This window comes from Perissodus microlepis, chromosome 12, assembly GCF_051167445.1.
Source record: "Perissodus microlepis isolate ML-2025 ecotype Zambia chromosome 12, ASM5116744v1, whole genome shotgun sequence".
Classification (NCBI taxonomy): domain Eukaryota; kingdom Metazoa; phylum Chordata; class Actinopteri; order Cichliformes; family Cichlidae; genus Perissodus; species Perissodus microlepis.
In genome coordinates, this window is record NC_140472.1 from 17,098,924 (window position 1) to 17,122,736 (window position 23,813).

The 23,813-nt window shown below is 40.7% G+C and overlaps 2 protein-coding genes across 2 annotated transcripts in view; both read left to right on the forward strand.

Annotated features, from left to right (window-relative positions):
* The window catches only part of ssbp2a (single stranded DNA binding protein 2a), a 56,721-nt gene extending 43,352 nt beyond the window's left edge, over positions 1–13,369 (forward strand). Inside the window, exons 5-17 of the mRNA XM_084945267.1 lie at positions 6,430–6,519; positions 7,927–7,986; positions 8,093–8,159; positions 9,061–9,131; positions 9,244–9,311; positions 9,770–9,818; positions 9,901–9,936; positions 10,028–10,082; positions 10,188–10,258; positions 10,342–10,420; positions 10,575–10,603; positions 10,691–10,789; positions 11,414–13,369. Coding sequence (XP_084801393.1) covers positions 6,430–6,519; positions 7,927–7,986; positions 8,093–8,159; positions 9,061–9,131; positions 9,244–9,311; positions 9,770–9,818; positions 9,901–9,936; positions 10,028–10,082; positions 10,188–10,258; positions 10,342–10,420; positions 10,575–10,603; positions 10,691–10,789; positions 11,414–11,443 — 804 coding nt within the window. The 3' untranslated portion in view covers positions 11,444–13,369. The remainder of the gene's footprint in view (positions 1–6,429; positions 6,520–7,926; positions 7,987–8,092; positions 8,160–9,060; positions 9,132–9,243; positions 9,312–9,769; positions 9,819–9,900; positions 9,937–10,027; positions 10,083–10,187; positions 10,259–10,341; positions 10,421–10,574; positions 10,604–10,690; positions 10,790–11,413) is intronic.
* A 571-nt stretch (positions 13,370–13,940) lies between these two features.
* Positions 13,941–17,526, forward strand: LOC146376045 (uncharacterized). The gene is made up of 6 exons (XM_084945268.1): positions 13,941–15,720; positions 16,069–16,211; positions 16,504–16,568; positions 16,658–16,792; positions 16,942–17,040; positions 17,131–17,526. Exons 1-6 carry the CDS (start codon positions 15,616–15,618, stop codon positions 17,184–17,186), a joined length of 603 nt encoding a protein of 200 aa, XP_084801394.1. The 5' UTR covers positions 13,941–15,615; the 3' UTR covers positions 17,187–17,526.
* The last annotated feature ends 6,287 nt before the right edge of the window (positions 17,527–23,813 follow it).

A 23,813-nucleotide genomic window follows, 5' to 3' on the forward strand; every position in this document is an offset into this window, starting at 1 on the left:
TTTTAAGGTGTCTGAAAATAAAAGAAAGGCCGACTGTGAGGCTTTTCAAACTTGGAAAGTGATCCAGGAAATTCTAAGACCAGCTACAAATCAGTGGAAGTGCATTTGCAGCATTAATCAGGAGGTATAGAACGAGCCACAGCGGAACTAATCAGAGCCAGAGGAGTATGTTAAAAACGTTACCTCACCTTAGTCCAACAGAGCAAATCTGGGGTATCTTAACCCTGTAACACCTGGTGTGTCATATTTGATAAATGAGTTTTTGAGACCTCCATTTCATCAGCGTTATGGTGACTATATTTTGACTTCCAAAAAAAGAGGACACTGTCATGAAGAACTTTAATAATACTGTTTGCTTAAAGAAAACTTTAACATATTTAAACGATGCCTTCTCTGTGCGGTTAATGAATGGTGAAATAAAAAATGTCATATAGGCTTTTACAAGTCCCCCCCCCCCTTGCAAAAAATACAGTTGTAAGCAATAAACTGCAGAAAAATACTGTAGCAGATATGCAGCCTTTATAGGGTTAAAGAGGAAGGCAGGCAACATAACCCGTCTGTCCAGGAGCAGGTTGTAAAATTGAAGCTTGGCACAAAATCTCTGTAGAAATTTGAATATCTGACGAAAGATTCTATCATCAAATATAAAGGCGAACAAACCAAATAATAAAGGCTTGAAAAAAGGAGTGACTTCCTGCTGCTGGGCCTGAATACTGGACTACTGGAGTATTGCAGTTACTGTAAAGTAATATCATTTTCAATTATTTGATATTTAAGTGACGGTAAACACAGATGAACTCACCTATGCTGCATGATGTAAACAGATTGTCAGGTCAGTTTTACTACAGCAGGACATTTTATGTGGGATACATATATATAAAACTTATTGTAATGGGGTGGTAAATTAATACATAAATACATAAATAAAACTCAGACAGAACTGATTTGTGAGGCTGCGTGAGACAGAGAGGTGGAGGGACCGCTTCAGGTTTACACAGCAATAGAGACAGAGAGGGAAGGTAGACACAGACAGCCTTTTGAGATTCCACTCACGCATCTCTGAGTGTCTCTCAGTCTCTGCAGTATTGAATGAAAATGACTCCTCACCTTCACATGCACACACAATCACACACACCCCCAAGCTAAGTATACATGCATCACACACAAACACACACATACACGCATTAATCTGTAAACATGGAGGGATGAAAGAGTTTGCAAGTTATCTTGTTAAGTATTTGTGAGCCCTTTAGTGTGATGGGATTAGTGTACTGTGAATGTAGTATGGAGAAAGTCTGATTAAGTTGTAAAGTGTTGAGCTGCGGCGTAATTGCCCTACATATGAATGACTACGGAGTTCTTTCGATGCATTTTTGTGCTTTTTATAGAAAAGTTTAGCAAATTACATGTTTGGGTTGTTTTCAGGCATAAAGCAGGAGATGCTTCGGGAGAGAAAGCGCCATTTTTGATGGAGAAATTATACATATTTCCATAATATGGGAAGCTTTTTGATAACAGAGTGGACGCGGTAGATCTAATACATCTAAAGCTTTACTTCAGTGAGTAAACCTCGAATTCGGGTGATTTTTTTTTTTTTTTTTTTTTCCCCCTTGTTTGTTGTGACATATGATACATTTACTGCCTTTTTTTCTTTCACACAGGAAAGACGCTGTCATATTTACCAGTCTTCACAGTTTGAAATAGAAGCTGACCTTATTTTACCCTTTTTTTTGGACCTTTTTTTTAAACTTCATAAATGGCAATTGTAGTTTGTGTTATTGTATGTCTTGTTGTGTATGTCTGGTATACTGTAATGCCCTCCTGGAGGGTGGTGTTTTGAATAATTTATGAAACAAATGAGTTTGCCAGGAGATGCAGGTGTTCATCTGAGGACATTCGGGGGCTGTTCCACTGCCTCGGGTTTCATCACAAACACTTCGTTTAGCGTGCAAATAACCACAATGTAGGGAGAACACAACACACACAGCGCTTCAATGAAAAGCTGTAATGTAATGGGGTTCCCGAATGGACAGACGGAAGACTTGATTGTCTTGTTACGCTTCAATCAGGTCTTTCTGGATCGCTCTAGAAAATGATGGAGTATCGGAAAAGATACGAGTGTAAGAACGAAGATAGTTTTAAGAAAAGAAGTGAGGGAAATTGCTTAAAGTGGACTGAACCTTACTCTTCTTGAAGATAAGTTCATTTGTTATACACTTTAATCAGCTCATCCGGCCGAAGGATCGACTATCTTGTGGCGTGGCGAGGCATCCGTCTGCTAGCCTACTCCTCCTAGTGTAGTGAGTCTTCACACAAACTGCGCTCAAGGTCAAGGTAACATTTGTCGTTTCACAGACAATAACCTGTAAACTGTGATGGATAGTGAGCCGAATGAGCTCACTGACATTCTGGTTATCTGTATATCTACAGATGGGTGTGACAAATGAAAGGAAAACTCAAACGCTGAGCGTTTTAGTCATTGTGGTATCATGGTTCAGGTCGATGTTACATACATGCATGCAATACCTTTTCCCCGCCATTGTGCATTCATTAAAACAATGCTCTCTAACACATGATCAATACAGCAAAAAAGGCAAAGACTTTTGGAGTAACAGAATAGCTCAGGTCAGAATGTTGTGACCCAGCACCGTAAAAAGACCCCTTAAAATTTAAAAATTTACTCTCATTTTTTTATATTTTTGTACATTTACTGTATTTAAGTTAAGAAATTTGAATTTAAGTTGAAGAAAAAGGTAGAGTCCAACTCTGACATGTTTGGCTTATGTTTTGCTGTCTTATTGGCAGGTACAGGTGTTGTCTAATACTAGTTTTTGTTGCTTATTAAAAAATATATATATATATATATTATACAGAAAAATAATAATTGAGAAGTTTTGTCATTACACAGTGTTTCTGTTTCACGCCATTGTTCATGGAGCATGTTTCAGCTGTACAGGTGTCACAGCTGAACAAACGGTGGTGCACAGTCAAGCAGTGTTTTCCCTTCATGTTTTTAACTGGAAATGTAGCAAACAATGAAACTATAAAATGCTGCATGGACATCAGCAGCAAAAGCAATGATTTACCCGCCAAGAAAAATTGTTGTCGTTCCCCCAAATCCAGTTTCAGACAGGTTAATTTTCATTTAAGGGCTGAGAATTTCTGAGCGTTATAATTGGCCTTACAACTTGTTTGCAAATTGAATGGGCAATGAAGTCCATCAAATGAAGTGCAGTGGAAATTAGCGTCAGTGTTCGGTTGCATTTAAGTTCAGTGAGAAGTGTATGCAGAAGCGTTACACTGCACCACTGCTGGCAGCTACATTCACACAATAATGTACACTACCGTACGGTGTTAATGTGTACAGGCATCACCTCATTATCTCAGTGTCCCTCTCACTTGGCCTTGTCAGAAAAGTGTAAACACTGATGTGTGAGAGGTGTTAATGATGGATTCATTAACTACGTAACAATCTGTGGATCTTTTGTGGTTGCTAAGGTTAAGTGCTGGGATATGTTGAGCTCGCTTGTGAATCGGTATTTAAACAGAACTGACAAGGAGGAGTTTGCTGTGTGGATCACAGCATCGCTGTGGCTAACACGAGGTAATGGCACCACATTACTATTATACAGCGACACCAGGTGTTATGATTCTGCAGATCTTTAAGCTTTGCCGTCAGTTTAACTGAACAGATTTTATAGATTCTGTTTTCAGAGGAGGGAAGGACACACGTGATTCAGCCTTCAGTTTTGTATTTAGTAACTGGAAATAATGATCAGGTGAGTGGCGTGTCCACTGAAGACTATCTCGTTTCTTTGCTTGAGAAACTCTTGGTTTGCTTTTGGATTTGGTTTGTGTGGGTCATTATCTGTCCATTGTGAAGCACTGTCTGATCGGTTTTGCAGCATTTGGCTGAATCTGAGCAGCGAGTACAGGCCTGTACACTTCACAGGTTATCCTGCTGCTACTGTTATAGCAGTCCCACTGGCAGCCATATATCCTAATGCCATAACATCGGCTCTACCGTTAGCTGTTTCTTCCCGGCTCTTTTAGATGTTTCCTGGCAAAGTCCAGTCTGACCTCCTCGTTCTTGAGTGTAACCAACAGTTCTACTTTCTCAAATCTAGGAACTAAAAGTAAACCAGCAGTCTTATAGCTAAGATCGGGGCCTGATTATTCAAGATTTAGCTATGTGAGGAGAAGGATTTTTAATTCAGTTCTGAATTTAACAGCGAGCCAGTGAAGAGAAATATGCTCTCTGTGCCTAGTTCCTGTCAGTACTCTGGCTGCAGCATTCTGGATCAGCGAATGGCTTTTTAGGGAGCTTAGGTATATGCCCACGTCCTTGAATGTGTTACTGTAGCAGAGGTTAAAATGGTTAAATGTTGTGAAGGGTTTTTCTAACAAAGGAGAGAATTCTGCAATCATCCACTGCAGTTGTCCTCTGTGGTCTTGCAGGTCTTTTGGTGTTGCTGAGCTGAGCGGCGCATTCATTCTTTTTAAGAAGTTACCACACTGTTGGTTCGGCCAGTCAAAGTTTTTGCTGTCTCTCTGGTTGGTTTATTTTGGGTGGTTTTCAACTCCTTCACCTAAAAATCTAAAAACTGCATTTTCAATATTTAGAATCAACTCAGCGTTTTTGTTTTTGTTCTCATTTGCTTCATTTGTCATTGTGAAAATGAGAGAATAGGCCATGAAGCTTCTTGCCACAACTGGAAAAGCAAAGCAAATACGGCTGTTTCCAAATCCCAGTTTTACACTGTTTAACCCAGGTGACTCTTCTAGAGATCAACGTATGGAAAAAAAACATGGGGGGAAAACATGGGACAAACATGGGGGGAAAAACAAAGCTTCTTCTTCTTCTTTTAAAGAGGCTTTGTTAAACCTATGATTCATTCAGATTTTAATGTCATTTGACTCAACCTGATTTGTCGTAATCAAAAGACACTTAACCGTCGGCAGCAGTACCAGAGCTTTTAGCGTCGCTGTAGTTTTCCATGTATGAGAGGTGGTCCTGCTTTTTGAGGCTTGTTGTTTTTGCTTTTATTTCTCCTCGTTGCCGTGTTTCAGTGTTTGGGAAAATGCTGCTTTGTCAGCAGGTCAGGTAGATCCCCTCCTCCTCCCTCCTCCCGTTCTTCTTTTTCCGCCACAAACATTAAGTGTGCTCACACACTCACTGCCACATGCACACACACACACTCATAATCTCTGCTTTGTCCTCTTTTCTCCTCTTTCCCTCCCTCTCTCGGTGCACGAAGGCAAACTCAGCAGACCTCCAGGCTGCCAGGGTGGAAAGGCATTCTGGGTAATCCAGGGTGCGAGGAGGGAGAGGGAATAAAAGGGGAGAAAAAATCCCAAAAAACAAAACACACTTGATGCAGTGCATGATTTTGTACACACAGAAACACAGACACACACACCAAATCCAGCCTCTTGCTACTGAACCATGGAGCTGCAAATATCCATCTGTGTCCATCTGTACGTTCATCTGCTGAGACAAATACAGCCTATGTTTACAGCAGAATATAGAATCTAAAAACTGCACGGCATCCTGTTCGACATTGCTCAACATTAACGATCGAGAGATATGAGAGCGAAGGAACAGAGAGGGTGGCGGGGTGGAGCAGAGGAGGATACAGGGGTGTCGTCAGTCTGCTTTTATCTCAGCTCTGATTAAACCTTGTTCCTGTCTGACCTAAAAAGTCAGCTGGCGGAAACTTCAGAGACTGTTGGGTGAATTTCGCTGGATCTCTTTACACCCCTCCAGTGCCTTCAGAGGGGGAGAGAAAGTGAAAAGGAAGATCAGAAAAATAGAACAGAGAGTGGGCAGATACTGACACAGATGCAGTCACTCCGGCTTCATGAGCCCACTGTTCACACGTTATTGTGTACAATATATGGATGTACGTACACGCTCCCACACTGCGCGTTGTCTGCTCTGTATTCCTAAAGAGGATGAGGAAGAAGAGGCCGGTGCTGGGTGGTAACTTGGTTGTACAATGCGACAGGAAGCAGACAGAGGCAGTGCTGAAATGATCCAGCGCCACCCGTCTGGGACAAGCACAACAAAAACGCATTGAATAAAAATAAACCTGGGCCGGCATGGCAGGGCATCTGCAGAAACAGGAAATATCCCACTGAGGGAGAGAGATGGGGAAAGACCCTCGCAGTGCAGACTATGACTTTTATATAAGTGGTGGCAGGCTTATCTGGTATTTGGTGTTGGATGTGTTATCTTTGCAACATGGATAAGTAAATTCCTGCTTTGAGGAAGACAGAAATTATCCAAACTATTATATCTGTTTGTTTATTCTGCAGAAAAATGGAGAATAGCTGATGAAACAGGTGAAAGAGGTGTTGAGTTTGTTGTTTCTGAGAAGTCTGAGATCTGAGTTGAAGTCTCCCTTTTTCGCCATTTGTCTCTTTCAGAGTGCCGCAGCAGCACCGAGCCCAGTCCTCGGTAACCTTCCCCCAGGAGAGGGCATGCCAGTAGGGCCAGTCCCACCGGGATTCTTTCAGGTATGCATGCAACGCAGAGCTGAACGGCCATGTTTCTGTCACTCCAGAGGATGTAATATCAGCTCAAATTTAAGCTTCCCCAAATTTGGCAGATTCAGTCTCACTTCATTTCAATTGCATTGTATTGAAACTGCTCCAAATCACAGCAACAAGCCATCTCCAGGCATTTTAAATTGAAAGAGCACATTGCAAACATCCTAACTAGAAACCCAATGAATCCCCTAAGAGCAAGAACTCACTCTCAGATAACAACAACAACTGTATGTATATTTACGTACGTTACCTTTGAATATGTGTACAATCTCAAACACAACTAATCTGACAGGAGAGATAAATTTCTGGCACACAAAAATGCACGCATGCAGCATTGCCCCAGATCATCTGTGAAGGCCTCTGCCAGTTGTACATCGATTAAACGTCATTATCAGTCAAATTCAGGCGCTCGGATTAGACGCAAAGATCAATAGTCTTCCCGGGCATTTCTTAGTTCCGCTTTCATAAACTCACATGTGAGTCCGAACGGCTTTTTCCGTCTCCTTCTGAAGATCAGTCGCTCTTTGAAGGCAAGGTCTTGTCAGGACCTCTTAGTTAAAGAAATATAACAATTACCTGATTGCCAGCTCTTCTGTCTGGTTTTTTGTGTATGAAATATAACAGAATATCTGCACTACTTGTTTTTTTTTTTTTTTTTTGTGATAAATTGCACATTATTTCCAAAGTCAGTCACAAATGATGCTTCGTTTTATTCATTCAAATTCTGTTACGTCATTTGCTGATAATGATCAGTTGTTTACATTTTTTAATTAATAATAAAAAAATTGATTTTAAGTAACACCATCACTAAAAAAAACCTAAAATGCTGTAGCTTCATCCATTTGATGTCTCTTAAGCACAACTAAGACAGCAATTTAAGTGAAGGCTCTGATTAAATTAAGAGGACCATTGCTCTCTAGTGGCAGATTTCTGCATTGCTCCTCCACCACTGCAGTGGCTCTTCTGTCCGGGGTGGCATCAGTTCAGCAGACATAGCAACAGCATTTCTACTGTCTGTGGTGAGGACAAGTGAAAGCCCACTCACAGCTGCAAAAGAGCTCCTCATACAGGCTGCCAAATTCCACAGAGTTCACACACGCACTGACATCATTATCATCCTTCTTTTTCCCGTCATTTTTTTTCTCCCCCTCATAAATTCACTCCAGTGAAAATGCGGTCAGCTTCCTCCGTTTGCTGTATGGTTAAAGGAAAATGAGCCCTGAATTCAAGTGAAAACATAAAAGCAGCTCTGGTTGGTTCCCTGCTTTGAAGAGCGTATAAAGTTCCCACTGTGCCACCCTCTAAATCTTTGTTACACATGTGGTCAGTCCATTTATTTGTCTGCATGTAATATTTTATTTGCCTAATTTTTAGCCATTTATGTCACCTCGATACCCCGGAGGACCAAGACCGCCCCTCAGATTACCGAATCAGGTAAGAGCCACACTGACCCCTGCAGGCAGCAGACGTAACTGAATTGTACAAATGAGCAACATCACAGTGATTATAACATTGGAGATGGATCCTCTTCTTTCTGTAGGGTCTTGGAGGAGTTCCAGGGAGCCAGCCTATGTTACCAAGTGGAATGGATCCCACAAGACAGCAAGGTGCATGCCCACACTGAAACACACACATATAGTCAATAATTACTTTATTTAACAATAATGCAGGCAGGCAGGATTTTGTCTTTTGAAATAATATTTACTGTGAGATCATAGCCTGATTGAGGTTTTGCCCTTAAAACATGCACCCTTATGTATTAACACGACTAAAAGAGGACTCTCCACCTATAGATCGTGGATTCCTGAGCCAAATTTTACCGTAGTAGCTGTCAAGATATTTCATTACAAAATAAATAAACCCCGTTATGACACTATAATTGGGAGAAGGGAATCACCAAAGTCAGAATGGAACCCATTCACGAGGGGATCAAAAGTTTTATGACAATACATTCTCTGGGGAGTCCCTCTAGAAATCGCATAACACACTGAAAATTGAAAGCGTTGTTATATCTGATCAAAAACGGTATATAAAGAAACAGTCGCCTTATTCATTGCACTGTAAGAATGGCACGTTTATGAGTTTTTAATAGTGTTCAGATAACCGTGAAGCCCAGTTGAAAGCTGCTCAGTGCTTGTTACCGAGATGAACTCACGGTTAGCCTCTCCCTGATATACTATTATCATTAATATTAAAACCAGCATGTTCGGTATTCTTATGAATCAAGCATACTCCCATTTACGCAAACTACTCACTGCTCCAGACAACACTTAAATTATGCATGGGTGAAGATGGTGTTCAGCCGCTGTCGAACCAACATCAGACCAAGAAAACGGTGTCACTGAAGCAGCTGTAAATTTTAGCATTTGTGCCATCTAAGTCTCGTCGCCTTAAAAATGCATCCTCGTCTGTGGTTTGAGTTACCAAAGTGGCCACAAAAAGGTGTTAAACACAAAAATGCATGTTTGAAGAGATCCTTTTCTCATTCTGGTAAATCCTACACTTCAGGACATCCAAATATGGGAGGACCAATGCAGAGGATGACTCCACCCAGGGGCATGGTCCCACTAGGACCCCAGGTTTGGGTCAAGATGTTTTTTCTTTGAGGACTACTTGCTGTAAGTTTTGTTTCTGATAGTTACTCTCATGTAGTCGTGTCCAAATGGAATTCTGGTTTCTGTTTTTTCCCAGAACTATGGAGGTGGGATGAGGCCACCACTGAATGCTCTGGTTGGTCCTGGGATGCCTGGTATGAGCATGTGAGTGGTATATGCATAACATAATCACAGCCATCATCACCATAACACACGCACATATAGACAGAGTAGCATAAGGCCTATCTGAGCACATGAGCTTATAAAAGAGTAAAATACACTTTTCTGTGTGTCTATTTTAAAAATGTAAGCTTACTCAGCACATTTTTCTCCAAATGTCAGCTATCTTTAATCACTCAGTAGAGTTGTTATAGTCAGCCGTTTCCTTTAACTGTCTTTTGCCTACAGCTTTACCACATGTTTTTAACTTTTTGCTCTGAACATGAAACCACAACCTTAACCTTTCCCTCTATTTAGTCTTCTTTAGTTTTTTCTTCTTCTTCTTCTTCCATTTACTTTTTTTCTGGCATCTGGGGAGCTTGTTATTGCCAGCTCTTCCCAAATAAATTGGAAACAAAGACCCTGCCAAATGCAAAAAACTCAAGTGTATGGGTGTTTTCTAGGGGACCTGGTGGTGGTAGACCCTGGCCAAATCCTCCCAACTCCAATTCTGTAAGTCCTGCAACAAAAATACAGAAGAAGAAGTTTCATTTTCATTTCATGACTTGAGTGGTTTACTTCTTTGTCTTTGTAGACCCCATACTCTTCTGCGTCACCAGGAAGCTATGCGGTATGTATGTTTGAAACTCTTAAACTAGCTAAATAGGCTTTAATTCACAGGATCATGCATGAATGTCATGAAAACAAAACTCTCATTTCAGGGACCTCCGGGGGGAGGAGGGCCACCTGGAACACCAATAATGCCAAGTCCAGCAGGTAAGCTCTGTGTGTATCAGTTGTATATGTGTATGTAGATATATAAACATGCTACTGACCTTTAATTTTCTTACTGTTTCCGTTTTCCTTTTTGTGTTCTGTCAGATTCAACTAACTCTGGAGACAACATGTACACTATGATAAACACAGTCCCTCCAGGTGGAAGCCGGCCAAATGTGAGTGGCTATTGGGTCTGTGTTAGTGTTACAAGTCAAACAGGAATACTGCTGTTAACTTGCCCTATGTGTGTTCTCCGAAGTTTCCTATGGGTGCAGGCAGTGACGGTCCATTAGGGGGAATGGCCGGGATGGAGCCACATCACATGAATGGCTCTTTAGGTACAAAAACAAGAAGCTTCTGTGTTCGGCAGGGGTAAAACAAAACAAACTAAAAAACCTCTGGTTATGTTTGTCCCTGATTTGTCATGAAAAATTAGTATTCATTTGATCGTGGTGATGTGCATTATTTTCATACTTGTGTTCCCTCCTTCAGGGTCGGGCGATATGGACAGTCTCCCCAAGGTATGAGAAGTTTTTCACCTACTCTGAACTACACTTCTGATTTTTGTAGCAGATACTGTGATATATGTTTTATTTGTCTTTGAACAGAACTCTCCTGGTAACCTAAGTATGAGTAATCAGCCTGGGACGCCTCGGGAGGATGGAGAGATGGGAGGAAACTTCCTTAACCCTTTTCAGAGCGAAAGTGTGAGTGAAAATTAGTTTTTTAATATATGGGATTACTGGAGGTGTTTGCTGCTGAGAGTTCCCTGTAATACTTTGCCTTAAACGTGCCCATTTTTTATGCTAAGCTAAGATACTACTTGCTGTACTTTTTAGCATGCGGATAATATCAGTCTTACTAGTCTCTGCAAGATATATAGACTGTATATAAAAGATAACACCACCACTGGTTTGCTGACTACTGTTCCGAAGCCTTGACTTTATGACGCTGGCCGTCGCCATCTTCTTTTTCTTTGTTTAAACTGGACATAGTGTATTTTCACCAGCATTATCTGCTAATGGCTAGTTAGCTTAGTTCCCATGATGCAGCCGTGATTTTAAATGTGATGCTAATTCTTGCTGGTGAAACAAAGAGGCTTCGGAGCTGACTGCAAGTGCTCACAGACCTGATCCCTGTCTTCAAAGCAATCATTTCAAAGGCAACAAAGTCCCACTTGGCGCATATGGTCCTAGTAATTTTGGTCTCCAACCACTAATATGCTTCGTGTGACTGTTGCATAATTAAGACTGATGGCTAGAGATGTGCTTTCCTCTCTTAAACACATAAACAGTTGCGTTTTTATGTTTCTGCTTAACTTTTTTCTGCAGTATTCTCCAAACATGACGATGAGCGTGTGAGGGCTCTGGAAGCAGGTTTGGTCTGTCGCTCAATAACCTGGTGTGGCTCAGCAAAAAGCAGTGAGACATGATGTGATGCCATCTAGGCCAGTGACTCTTCCTCCACCACCTGCCCAATCGGACAGTAGCCCCAGGCGCCATCTTACTACTACTACCCCCCCTGACCGAAGTCCCACCCTTCCATGGTTTCTGTCCATGTTTCTACGCTCCTGTTTTTCTCCAGTTCTAAGTGGTGACTCTGCTACCTTCATCTGCTCTTCCTCTGCTCCAATGAGACTGTACAAAGGAACTAAATTGACCCAGAGGAGAACTGTAAATTTGCATACGGTGTGTATGAGAGTGCAAACAGTCCGGTCACAGACAGATTTTCCTGCCTTTGCATCAGATCACAAAGCTCGGTACCCAAAAACAAAATACCAGTATCCTAAAGTTAAAATTCCAGTGAGTTTTAATATATAAAGTCACTGATTGATCTAAATGGCTGTCATCAAGTCTTCTTTTTTCTAATTAGTCTGTTTGCAGTACCAGAAGAGAAGTGGAGAGACATCGCAATCCTTGGGCTGATATTTGGGAAGTCTTTTTAGAGTTTGTAAATGTCTAAAGACCGCATACATTGCATTTAAAGTTTTATACTGTCAATAGTTTTCTCATCCCACTTGACAATATTTGTTTTCATATTTAATTTGAAGGCGAATGTTCATTAAGAAAAAAACTCGCTCAAGGCTTAAAGTGAGACTATGAACCTGCTTTAACAGCAGCCAACATGCCACAGGTGGAAATGGGAAATGTCTAAACACAAAAGTCAGCAAAGTGGCATTGTAGATAGGTCATTGCATTAGCTAACATTTAGCAACTAAAAGCTAATTGTCATACCAGACCAAGCAAGACAGATAAAGCAAAAGTCCTGAATGTATTGAACTAAGCATTCATGCATTCTAGTAGTTACGGATTCATCTTTCAATTAGTCTGAGGGAAAACGAGCTAATTCGTCTTTAAAAACTTCCATAGTCTGACTTTAAGTCACATGAGATCAGTCACTATGCTAATTGTAATTAAACTGAAGTCAGCATAAGGCTGAGGAATGTTTGCACAAAAGTTAGTACTCAGTAGTACTCCGTAGTACTCAGTAGTACTGTACAGACTGAAAGTTTTTATTTCACCTGAACTCTTACTACAATTCATCCTGTGGGTTTTTCCCATTATGTGCTTTTTGTGTTTTTGACAAAAATGAAGGGAATCATTAGTTTGTTTGTTTTACTTGGTGACAAAACATGCTCCCATATCCTAGACATAAAAATGTTCAAATGAGAAAGAGAAGTAATAAGAGGTAAGCAGTATGGATGATAAACTGCAAGCTTTGGTCACTCATACTTAACTGTCATCCGGAAAAACTGTGATTTTTAGTATGATGAACAATTGGTTGGTACAGAAAAATAAAACAAGCTCGTTTTTAAATAATCTTTGAAACCTTTTTCACTGCCCAAGATGAATTATTATCATGTACAAAGGGTGAATATTCCTGCAAACATTCTCCTTTCCCTTCCCTTACTGCAAAGTGTACAGCTCACAAATGTAGCTCCTCTGTCTTGTATGTGTATTTGATATTATTATTATTATTATTATTTAAAGATAATGCTAGAGAGAATTATTATTGCAAAGGGAACGATGGACTGATGGCGCACCATCACAGCTGACCTGAGATGTTTTATTTTGTTTTGTGTTAGATTGAAGCCATAAGTGGGAGTACATAAAGATCAATTTGTAAATTGGATCATTTTTTTTCTTTCTGTTTTTGTGACAGTATGTGGGACTCCATTTGTGACGTGTTCATTTTCTCTTTTTTATTCTTGTATTATGTTTTTGTAAATACACAGAGAAGTTTCATGGGTTTTGACTATGCTGATATAAAGCTTCTCTAACCTTAAAGTGTCATCTCTTTTCATTTTGAACAGACTTTGGAGTGCATTTGAAAGTATCTGCTGATGAAATGATCACAATTGTGTTTGTTAAAGCTGTACTTAAATTTACCAAACCTGTTGTATAACTTCTATCAAACAATCATTTGGGGATGGATTTTGTACTTGAAATTTGATAGACAGGTAGATGGATAGATGGATAGCTTTACATGTATAGCTACATATTTTAATAATAATAGTAACAACAGCAACTCCCCCAGAGGAGCCAGGGCTATGCTAGAGGCTATGCTAAAACTCAATGTTGTTACTCTAGTTATAACAGTAATAACATCAAAGTTGTTATGGCTTATGTTGTTTTTATTACATCATGCTGATATCAGCCTGTTATGACGTCGCTGTAAAGTCGTAGGCCATCGTATTGAAAAAAAAAAAAAAGTGTGTTGTACAGCTCTCTCTATGCCAGGGGCTCAAACTCCAGTCCTCGAGGGCTGGTGTCCTGAAACCTTTCCATGTGTCCCTGTTGCAACACACCTGAATAAATTAGTAGGTCATTAGGAAGAGTATAGAACTTGACTGCATGCTGAGGAGGAAACTCCTGACCCTACTCAAGTAAATTTAAGTAAATGTAAGTGTTTGGAAAAATGTACTTCTAAAAGTACTTTTATTGCACCATGTTCATTCACTCATGAGCTACTGTAACATGAATCAAATGGATGAATTGCCACCTCAGCATGCAGTCAAGTTCTGTAGAGTCTTGCTAATGACTTACTAATTGCATTCAGGTTTCCTGCAACAGGGACACATGGAAAAGTTGCAGGACACCGGCCCTCTAGGACTGCAGTTTGAGACCCCTGCTCTATGCCTTTCATATGATGTATTACTCAATATGTTTTGGGGTTTGTTTGTTTTTTTTTCAATCAAGGTCAACTTTGATCTTGGGCACTAACAATGATGGTTAAGGTCAAAAGCTTCGCCAACCTATTCGTGTCCCCCAAGGCCCAGTTTATCACCGTAAAGTTTGCAGATAATACATAAAAACTGTAGTTAATATAAAATATTTTATCAATTTTCACATTCGGTGTGACGACCCGATTCTCAGCAAATCGGGTTGCGTCATTTTTGCAATATCTAGTTAAGTGTCCTCTGGTTTCTAATCATGTCTCTTAAATTCACCATACCTCCCCCCAATCTAAGAGTATTTATCTCTATATTGACGTTCATAAACTTGACTTTAAGCCGTGTTTGTTCTGAGACTCATTAGTTTGATTTCCTTCCTCTGTTTCAGATCTGTGTCCCAATGAGAAGGAAAGTGCCGGAGATGTAAAGGGAAAAAGCAATAAAACACTGTTATCACCTGCTGTATCGCTCAAGTCTAACCAGAGACATCAACTGGCTCCATGAGTCACATTTGTATTCAGATGTGCTTTCTTTGATATGAGGGAACTCTGTATCGCTGATGTGTTGGTGCTTTTTTTTTTTTATCTTGCACGTAGTTCAATGTGAGACAGGTAGTTAAGCGTTTGACTGTCGCACTCTGTGTTATTACCTGGTCTAAAGTATGTCTCTGTAGGTCATCCAGGTGATGACTGGGAGCTTTGGTAAACACAAAGCTGATGAGACTCATAAAGTTATTCACTAATGAACCTGCGACATTCAGCAGTAGGTCTGCTAAAGACAAGTCAACAAACTAATTTCATTAATACTGCAGTTGGGTTAAATAATGTTGGAAAAGGGTTTTTCTTGTCTCCTATATTCACTCAAATCTTTACAAAAGGACACGCTATGCTTGCTTTTGTTTTTCAGGAATCTGCTTTATTTGTATTTTCTGTGTTTTGGCTGACGCTACCCAGTAAGTTTCCAGTGTTCTGCAATAACTGGCAATTCCAGGCTGCAACAGATGGTGATTGTGAAATAGTTTATTTCTGTGCCACCCTACCCAAATCTGTCAAATACTTTTGCTGCTGCTCACTCCATACTTGACGGATAAAGAGAATATCTGTTTCACATGTCTGTGAGAAGCTTTTGCAGGAATGCAGCACATTCATGTTGTTTGCTGTTTTCCATTTTGTTATTCTGCAAACGCGCGCACACCACAGATAAAAAAAATTAAAGCTTTATCCTTATCTGTACCAATATTGCACAATCCCATTAAAGACCACCTCCTCTCTTATGTAACTTCCCCGCTGCACTTTCCCTATAAGAGTCCAGCTGTTGTGGTCTTGCAGTAGTATACAGCTGCCTGTCATTTGACTTGTCATGTTCCTTCATTGTTGCCTGGCTTTGCTGGCTCTCTTCTCGCTCTCTGGTGCGTCTGATCCAGGCTGCGAAGAACTCATTAAGCCTGTGGAGGATCATAGCAAGGTACAGTGTCCTCAGCAGAGACATTCACCATGAAGCTGAACTGAGTTTAAATTGTTTTAACTCCCTGAGGGCTGAATCGTCATCGCTGATGCTCCTAGCTCTAGCAAAAAAACAAACAAAAATAAAAAACAGACTTGACCTTGGATGGTTAAAAAGGTCCCACTGGTGATTTTGCATGTATAAACTTATTATTATATATGATCACAGAAAGAAGTGATGATCATCTTTATGCATGTGTTAAAGATGGTAAACTCCTTTCTGTTGTTTTCAATAGAAATGCTGGTTCTTTAGAACCTGCTGTGAATCTCTTTGAAAGTTGAATTTACTTTTTCTTTTTTCTTTCTCTAGCTTTGGGGAAAATGGATATTTTACGCTGGAACATCAGACAGCAAAGAGCAATTAAAAGAGCTTAAAACTCTGCACAGCTTCTGGGTCGAACAGACTCCCATACCTGACAGTGAAGACATGTTCAGTCGCTTTGGACACAAAGCGTAATTGTCGATATTTTCTAAATGATTTGTACTACCTTCAAGGCAGGGGTGTTAAACATAAGGCCCGTGGGCCAGAATCGGCCTAGCAAAGACTCAAATCCGGTCCAGTGGACAATTTAGGAAGATGAGAATGAGGGCATAAATTTGGGGCTTTTAACAAGGTTTACACTTTTGTAATGAGATGAGTTTGACACCCCTGCTTTGAGGCATCAAATGAGTTACGTAATTTGACCTCTTGACTTTTTTCTTTGTTTTTTCATGTGCTTATATTTTTTTTCCTGCTCCTTACCAGGGATGGAAAATGTTATCATGGAAGTCTCAATGCCACCTTCTTAGGAAACTCTTCCACAGACACGTGTAAGAGATCACATGTTGTTATACTCGCATTATCAAATAGTCATTGTGATGTAAAACAACATGGCAACCATCTAATTTGTATCTTACAGATTACTATAACTCCTCCACTCATGAGCATATTGGCAAGCATCTGGCCACTTGCCCCGACTGCATGCTTTGGACAGACCACTTGGTGTCAGAGGTCGGTGGCGAAACCACAAAAAGCAGAGGCTTCAGGATCTTCAGTGAGTTGCATTTGCCTGTCTGTGTCCATATGTGTCCAACTTTTAGGACTCTGTAATGTTAATAATTAGTTTCAAACTGTTTTTTTTTTTTTAATTGTTTTTGCCACTCTGTTGAAAATAATGTTAACACTGCCATCCCCTACCTCCAGCAAAGACTGGGACACTGGAGGCCTCTCATCTCGAAGTCCTCAAGAAACAGGCTGAGTGCCTCAACTTCACACTAGATTTATACTTTGCAAACACTACAGGTGAGATGCGTTCACCATCCACGCAAACAGTAAGCAGTACATCTAATGTAAACAATGACTCATCAGTTTGATTTCCTTCCTTCGTTTCAGATCTGTGTCCATATGAAAGTGAAGCTGTAACAGATGCAAGACGGGAAGAACAATAGAGAAAAACACATTTAAGCTCCTTTCACTCGATCTCTCAGATCTATCCTGTAACCTGAAATTACTCAAGTGTTTGAAGTGTGTATTCAGATGTGTATCACAGATGTGCTGACAGATGTGGAGAAAGCGCTCTTTCATCTTGCAGTGGGTTCAGTCCAGGACAAGGAGTTTGTAACAGTGTTAACTCTGGCTGGGTTTTTTTTTTTTTTTTTGTGTATGAATAGGTGCAATAGACTGATTTTACATTTACTAGAAGATGCAGTAAACTGTGATTTCTGATTTTTCTTGTATTCACATAAAGATTTACAGACAGAAACTGTGTGTTTGCTTTCTTGTGTTTCGTGTAAATCCGGTCTATTGGTCAAACTTTGGCAAGTCTTTCCTGCGAATTTATAACTAAAACTTGGGCTTTTTTCCTTCAAAGCCCCTCCCTTCCTATATTTTTCCATCATTGGCCTTAATGTCCCATCCTGACAGTTTTGCACTGTCTGGGGAGTTTTAAATTGGTGTGTGGATTTTACAGTACGTGATATTAACTGTAACAACCACCTAACAGCATGCAAAAAAAAAGAAAAATTGATTCTCTTCTGGTTATCCTTACCAGAGTTGCAGGGGGGCTGGAGTCTGTCCCAGCTGCCATAGGGCAAGAGGCGGGTTACACCCTGGACAGGTCACCAGTCTGTAGCAGGGCTAACACAGAGAGACAGACAGCTATTTGCACTCACATTCGCATTAACCTAACCCCACTAACTACATGTCTCTGGACTGTGGGAGGAACCGAGAGTACCTGCAAAGAACCCACGCAAACAAAGATAACAACAACACACAGAAAGGCCTTGGCCAGATGGTGGAGTCAACCCCAGGATCTTCTTGCTGTGAGGCAACAGTGATAATCACCATCACACCATACTGCAGTGTGGTGGTTAGCAAAAAAATAAATAAGTGATGAGTATGTGGTAAAGATAGTAAACGCCTTTCTGAAGGTGAATACTGTTTTATGTTCTTCTGCACATTATACCTGTTAAACACACATCGTGCTGATACAGCAGGCCTTGTCTGGATGCATCTTGCACTCCACCTGAGAGATTCATCCAAGGAACAGCGACCCCAGCCAGCAATTCCTAACTGAAAAGTTAGCCTTTTTTTAAAAAAAAAAAACAACAACAACAACAACAACAAAAGAAAATACTGATTCTCCTTCAAGCCCTGCTACAGACTGGCAACCTGTCCTGGGTGTACCCTGCCTCTTGCCCTGTGACAGCTGGGATAAGCTGGATGGATGGATGGATTCTCCTTCAGCTGCATCTCCTTGGTCTGAATTGAAATGCTATTTCCAAGAAACAGAAGTGGCAAGTTTTGCAAATGATCTACCATCGGCACATATTTGTGATTGCAGCCTTATGCTAATTTTCCCCACTTAGCCCACTTAGTAAACCTAACCTTTAATATTTACCATTTAGCACGCGCACACACGCATCACCAACAAACACCAAATGAAGCATTATCTCTTTTGAAACCAGCCTTACATAATCCTATTACACAGTCCAACCAGCCCCTCTGCCCACCCCCTCTCTTATGTAACCTCCACTGAAGTCACTTTCAGTAGAAATGTTTGTTTCTGCAATGACTGTCAGAGCTGTGAAGCTGTATAAATCTCTCGAAGTCTGTCATTCTGTGGCTGCTTGTCTGTAAACTCATACATAAAAACCTAAATATTCTGTTGATGTTAATGATTTATTTTATATGGGTGATTTTATTTTTTCAGCCCTGTTGTTCTTTTTAAAAGTGCTTAAAAAAGTGGTATGGTATCTGGTAACCTTGATGTATTTGGGAAACAGGTAGAGTGCCTCGAATTCACAGTTGATTCTTCTGTGTTTGTCAGATTTCAAGTTCTGTTTAAATATCTCCAGACTGATTCTTAAGTATACATTTTACATGTATTATCTAGAACTTATATTACATCTCTTGTAGGTTGAGTTTGTTATTTATAGTAACCTTTTATTTTAAGTCCTACTAGTTTTTATTCTCTAGTTCTGTCCATGGTTATAGTCGTGAGTATTGTGTATGTAGTATTAATAATTCAATTCAATTCAATTCAATTTTATTTATATAGCGCCAAATCACAACAAAAGTCGCCTCAAGGCGCTTCATAGATACAGAGAAAAACCCAACAATCATATGACCTCCTATGAGCAAGCACTTTGGCGACAGTGGGAAGGAAAAACTCCCTTTTAACAGGAAGAAACCTCCGGCAGAACCAGGCTCAGGGAGGGGCGGCCATCTGCTGCGACCGGTTGGGGTGAGAGAAGGAAGACAGGATAAAAGACATGCTGTGGAAGAGAGACAGAGGTTAATAACAGATATGATTCAATGCAGAGAGGTCTATTAATACATAGTGAGTGAGAAAGGTGACTGGAAAGGAAAAACTCAATGCATCATGGGAATCCCCCGGCAGCCTACGTCTATTGCAGCATAACTAAGGGAGGATTCAGGGTCACCTGGTCCAGCCCTAACTATATGCTTTAGCAAAAAGGAAAGTTTTAAGCCTAATCTTAAAAGTAGAGATAGTTTCTGTCTCCCGAATCCAAACTGGAAGCTGGTTCCACAGAAGAGGGGCCTGAAAACTGAAGGCTCTGCCTCCCATTCTACTTTTAAATACTCTAGGAACAACAAGTAGGCCTGCAGAGCGAGAGCGAAGTGCTCTAATAGGGTGATATGGTACTACAAGGTCATTAAGATAAGATGGGGCCTGATTATTTAAGACCTTGTATGTGAGGAGCAGGATTTTGAATTCAATTCTGGACTTAACAGGAAGCCAATGAAGGGAAGCCAAAACAGGAGAAATATGCTCTCTCCTTCTAGTCCCTGTCAGTACTCTTGCTGCAGCATTTTGGATTAGCTGAAGGCTTTTCAGTGAGTTTTTTGGACATCCTGATAATAATGAATTACAGTAGTCCAGCCTGGAAGTAATAAATGCATGAACTAGTTTTTCAGCGTCACTCTGAGACAGGATATTTCTAATTTTAGAGATGTTGCGCAAATGGAAGAAAGCAGTCTTACATATTTGTTTAATATGTGCGTTGAAGGACATGTCCTGGTCAAAAATGACTCCAAGGTTCCTCACAGCGTTACTGGAGGCCAAGGTAATGCCATCCAGAGTATGAATCTGGTTAGATACCATATTTCTAAGATTTTCAGGGCCGAGTACAATAACCTCAGTTTTATCTGAATTAAGAAGCAGAAAGTTAGCGGCCATCCAGGTCTTTATGTCTTTAAGACATTCCTGCAGTTTAACTAATTGGTGTGTGTTATCTGGCTTCATAGACAGATAGAGCTGGGTGTCATCGGCATAGCAGTGAAAATGTATGCTATGTCTTCTAATGATGCTGCCTAAGGGAAGCATGTATAATGTAAACAGAATTGGTCCTAGCACTGAACCCTGTGGAACTCCATAATTAACCTCAGTGTGTGAAGAGGACTCTCCATTTACATGCACAAATTGGAGTCTATTAGATAGATATGATACAAACCACTGCAGTGCAGTACCTGTAATACCTACAGCATGTTCTAATCGCTCTAATAGGATATTATGGTCAACAGTAATAATAATGGATTGTATTTATATAGCGCTTTTCAAGGCACCCAAAGCGCTTTACAATGCCACTATTCATTCACTCTCGCATTCACACACTGGTGGAGGCAAGCTACAGTTGTAGCCACAGCTGCCCTGGGGCAGACTGACAGAGGCGAGGCTGCTATATTGCGCCATCTGCCCCTCTGGCCAACACCAGTAGGCGGTAGGGTAAAGTGTCTTGCCCAAGGACCAGTGTTGGGTAAGTTACTTTAAAATAGTAACTTAGTTACATTACTAGTTACTTCTCTCAAAAGTAACTCAGTTACTTCAAGTTACTCGTTACTTTCAAAGTAACTAGTTACTAGGGAAAGTAACTTTGGTTTTACTCAGAATTCTCTTGTTAATGTGTTGCTTCCATAACTTTGCCAGTCTTCTAGCTTGCTTACTTGCCACAAGTGCACTGTGCCACCTACCAATAGAAAGGAAAAGATAATGTGCATATTTCCACGAGAGAAATCCCACGCCTGGACCGTCATTGACTGCTGCCATGATTCTAGCCTACATCACAGCGTCATGTGCGCCTTTTACATCCAACACAAAAACTGCAGTCGTGGTGCTTTCGATTGTACTCAGAACTCGGAAATTCTGCCTTCTGAATAGGAAGATGTAGGTAACACCAGACTGCAGATGAGCTGCATACATGGCTGGACTGGGACAGAAAATTGGCCCGGGCATTTTGACTAGAGACTGGCCCACCATTATAGGAAAAATCATAAAGCCTTTGAATGAAAATAAACACTGTTGTGACAGTGATGTTCACTGTTTTGATGGTATATATGTATCAATCTATCAATCATTTGTTGTAAGATTCAGATAATTAATTTTTAAAAGCCTGACATTTTAAATGAGAATAAGAAAGAAAAGTATTTCTTTGTGCCCCCCTCTCCCTGTTAATGCCCTACCTGGCCCCCTGGCAACACTTTGCTAGACCCGTCCCTGCAACGTTACCAGCTGTCAGCTACCTAAAAAAGGATCCTGGGGTTATTTGTCTCTCAGAAACAGTTCATAACTTCCCTTCAACTCATTCATGTCACCTAAAAGGTAAACCTGTTTCTCCATCACCTGTTCAGCTCTGATGATTCAGTAAGGACATCTCCTGGTTTCATCTTCATGTTTCCCTCTCACCAGATAACCAAACCATATTATGACCAGCAGCTTTACAGCTGTGGCTCCAGCGAACATCAGCTGATACTAGAAATTAATATTAAATAAATTCTAACAACAGCCGATCAAGCTTAAACGTGCTGCTGTTGTTTAGCGCGACATCCGCTGGTTTCCTCTTTCGGCGCAAAGTGGGCGATAAACAAACAAGAGAGCCGATCAGCTGATCATTGATCAGTTTCATGATTGAAGTAGAAACGGGAGAGGGAGGGTGAGAGAATGAGAGGAGAAGAGGCAGCTGTGCAGCAAAGACACAGAATAACTCCAGCTTTGTGTCTTTTTCATTGTAGCTGAATTACGGGACAAACTGTTCCTTTTCACCTCAATAAGAAACGCGTAATATTTTCTCTGAATACCAGACGGGACGGTTGGCAACTCTAATAACTTATGAACAAAATAAAGTGCAACATCATTAACTTCATAGCACCCACCCAGCTGTATAGAAACTCCGTCATGCTAGCTAGCACGCAGTACGGAAAAAGTCAGAATAACGAAAATAAACTCCACCTAAACTTGGTTTATATCTGACCCAGAGAGACTGCAGGTCATAACTTCTTACCTGAAGTTCAGTTCACACTTGGACCGGCGGCCGCCTCGGGTCTCTTTTCCTTCTGCGTCCCTTTTCCTTCATCCACCTGCTGCCTCCACCACTTGCTAATGTTACTGAATCTGTGGAAGCTCCGCGATAGCCACCACACGAAGTAACGAGTAACGACCCTATCTAAATCCCAGTAACGACTAACGCGTTCCTGATTTGGGCATAATAACTAGTTACCGTGCTCGTTACCACAATAATAACGTAGTTACTGTAACGCGTTACTTAATAACGCGTTAGTCCCAACACTGCCAAGGACACAACGACCTGGACAGAGAGCCCGGGGATCGAACCGGCGACCTTCCGGTTACAGATGCGCTGTTTTTGGAGAAAACCATCTGTTTTCACATACGATCATGTTCTGTGTTACCCAAGACATGAAAACAAAAAGCTATAATGACTGAATTATATGTATAACCATTACAGGCATTAAACACTGTCGACTCTGCTATATCTTTAAAAATAATTAAAAATCCTCTTAACTACCATCTATAAATATCAACATTAATTAACACGTAGAACTCAAATCTTGCTTATTGCAAACTATTATGTGCATTCAGAGCTATTCTAATTGGTTTTTATTTTGTTACATTGCAGGTGCAATTGAAATGTACTCATATTCATGTAGTCCTTTTTTTAGTTGTACCACTCAAAGAGCATTTAACTACAAGTCACACTTTAACTAAGGCCCTGCGACTGATAAGTGACCTGTCCAGGGTGTACTGTGATAGCTGGGATAGGCTCCAGCCCCTCTGCAACCCAGAATTAGATGAGTGGAAGATGATGGGATGGAGGTTCTCTCATAATCCTTCAAAGACCAGCGTGTGTCTGTCCCTGCAGGAAACTGCGCTCAGAGATTTGAGAACGCAGACTGTTCTCATGTTTGGGCGGCTCTGCCTCAGGAGGTTGAGCATCTACCCATCAGAAGGTCAGTGGTTCGATCACTGGCTTCTCTGGTCTGGACATTAAAGCATTCTTGAACAAGATACTGAACTCTGTCTTCTGAGTATGTGAATGTTAGGTTATGGATAGAGAGACGTATTGGGTGAATGAGAGTTAGAGGAAGAAAGTTCTTTGAGTTCATTTCTCATGGCAGTGTTGAGGTCTTCCTTGAACTCAGTGTCACCACTGTCCGATTAAAAATACATACAGACATGGCATATACAGTTTCAAGATTCCCTAAAAGCATAATTTTCCTTGGTTTTTTGTATCTGAATAGATACAAAAAATTGTATTTGT

Bases quoted from the DNA above. Each gene is read 5' to 3' on its own strand.
- LOC146376045 (XM_084945268.1), top strand. From the start codon at position 15,616: ATGTTCCTTCATTGTTGCCTGGCTTTGCTGGCTCTCTTCTCGCTCTCT. The intron at 15,721-16,068 runs GTACAGTGTCCT...TTCTTTCTCTAG, and splicing joins CTGTGGAGGATCATAGCAAG to CTTTGGGGAAAATGGATATT. The intron at 16,569-16,657 runs GTAAGAGATCAC...TGTATCTTACAG, and splicing joins AAACTCTTCCACAGACACGT to ATTACTATAACTCCTCCACT.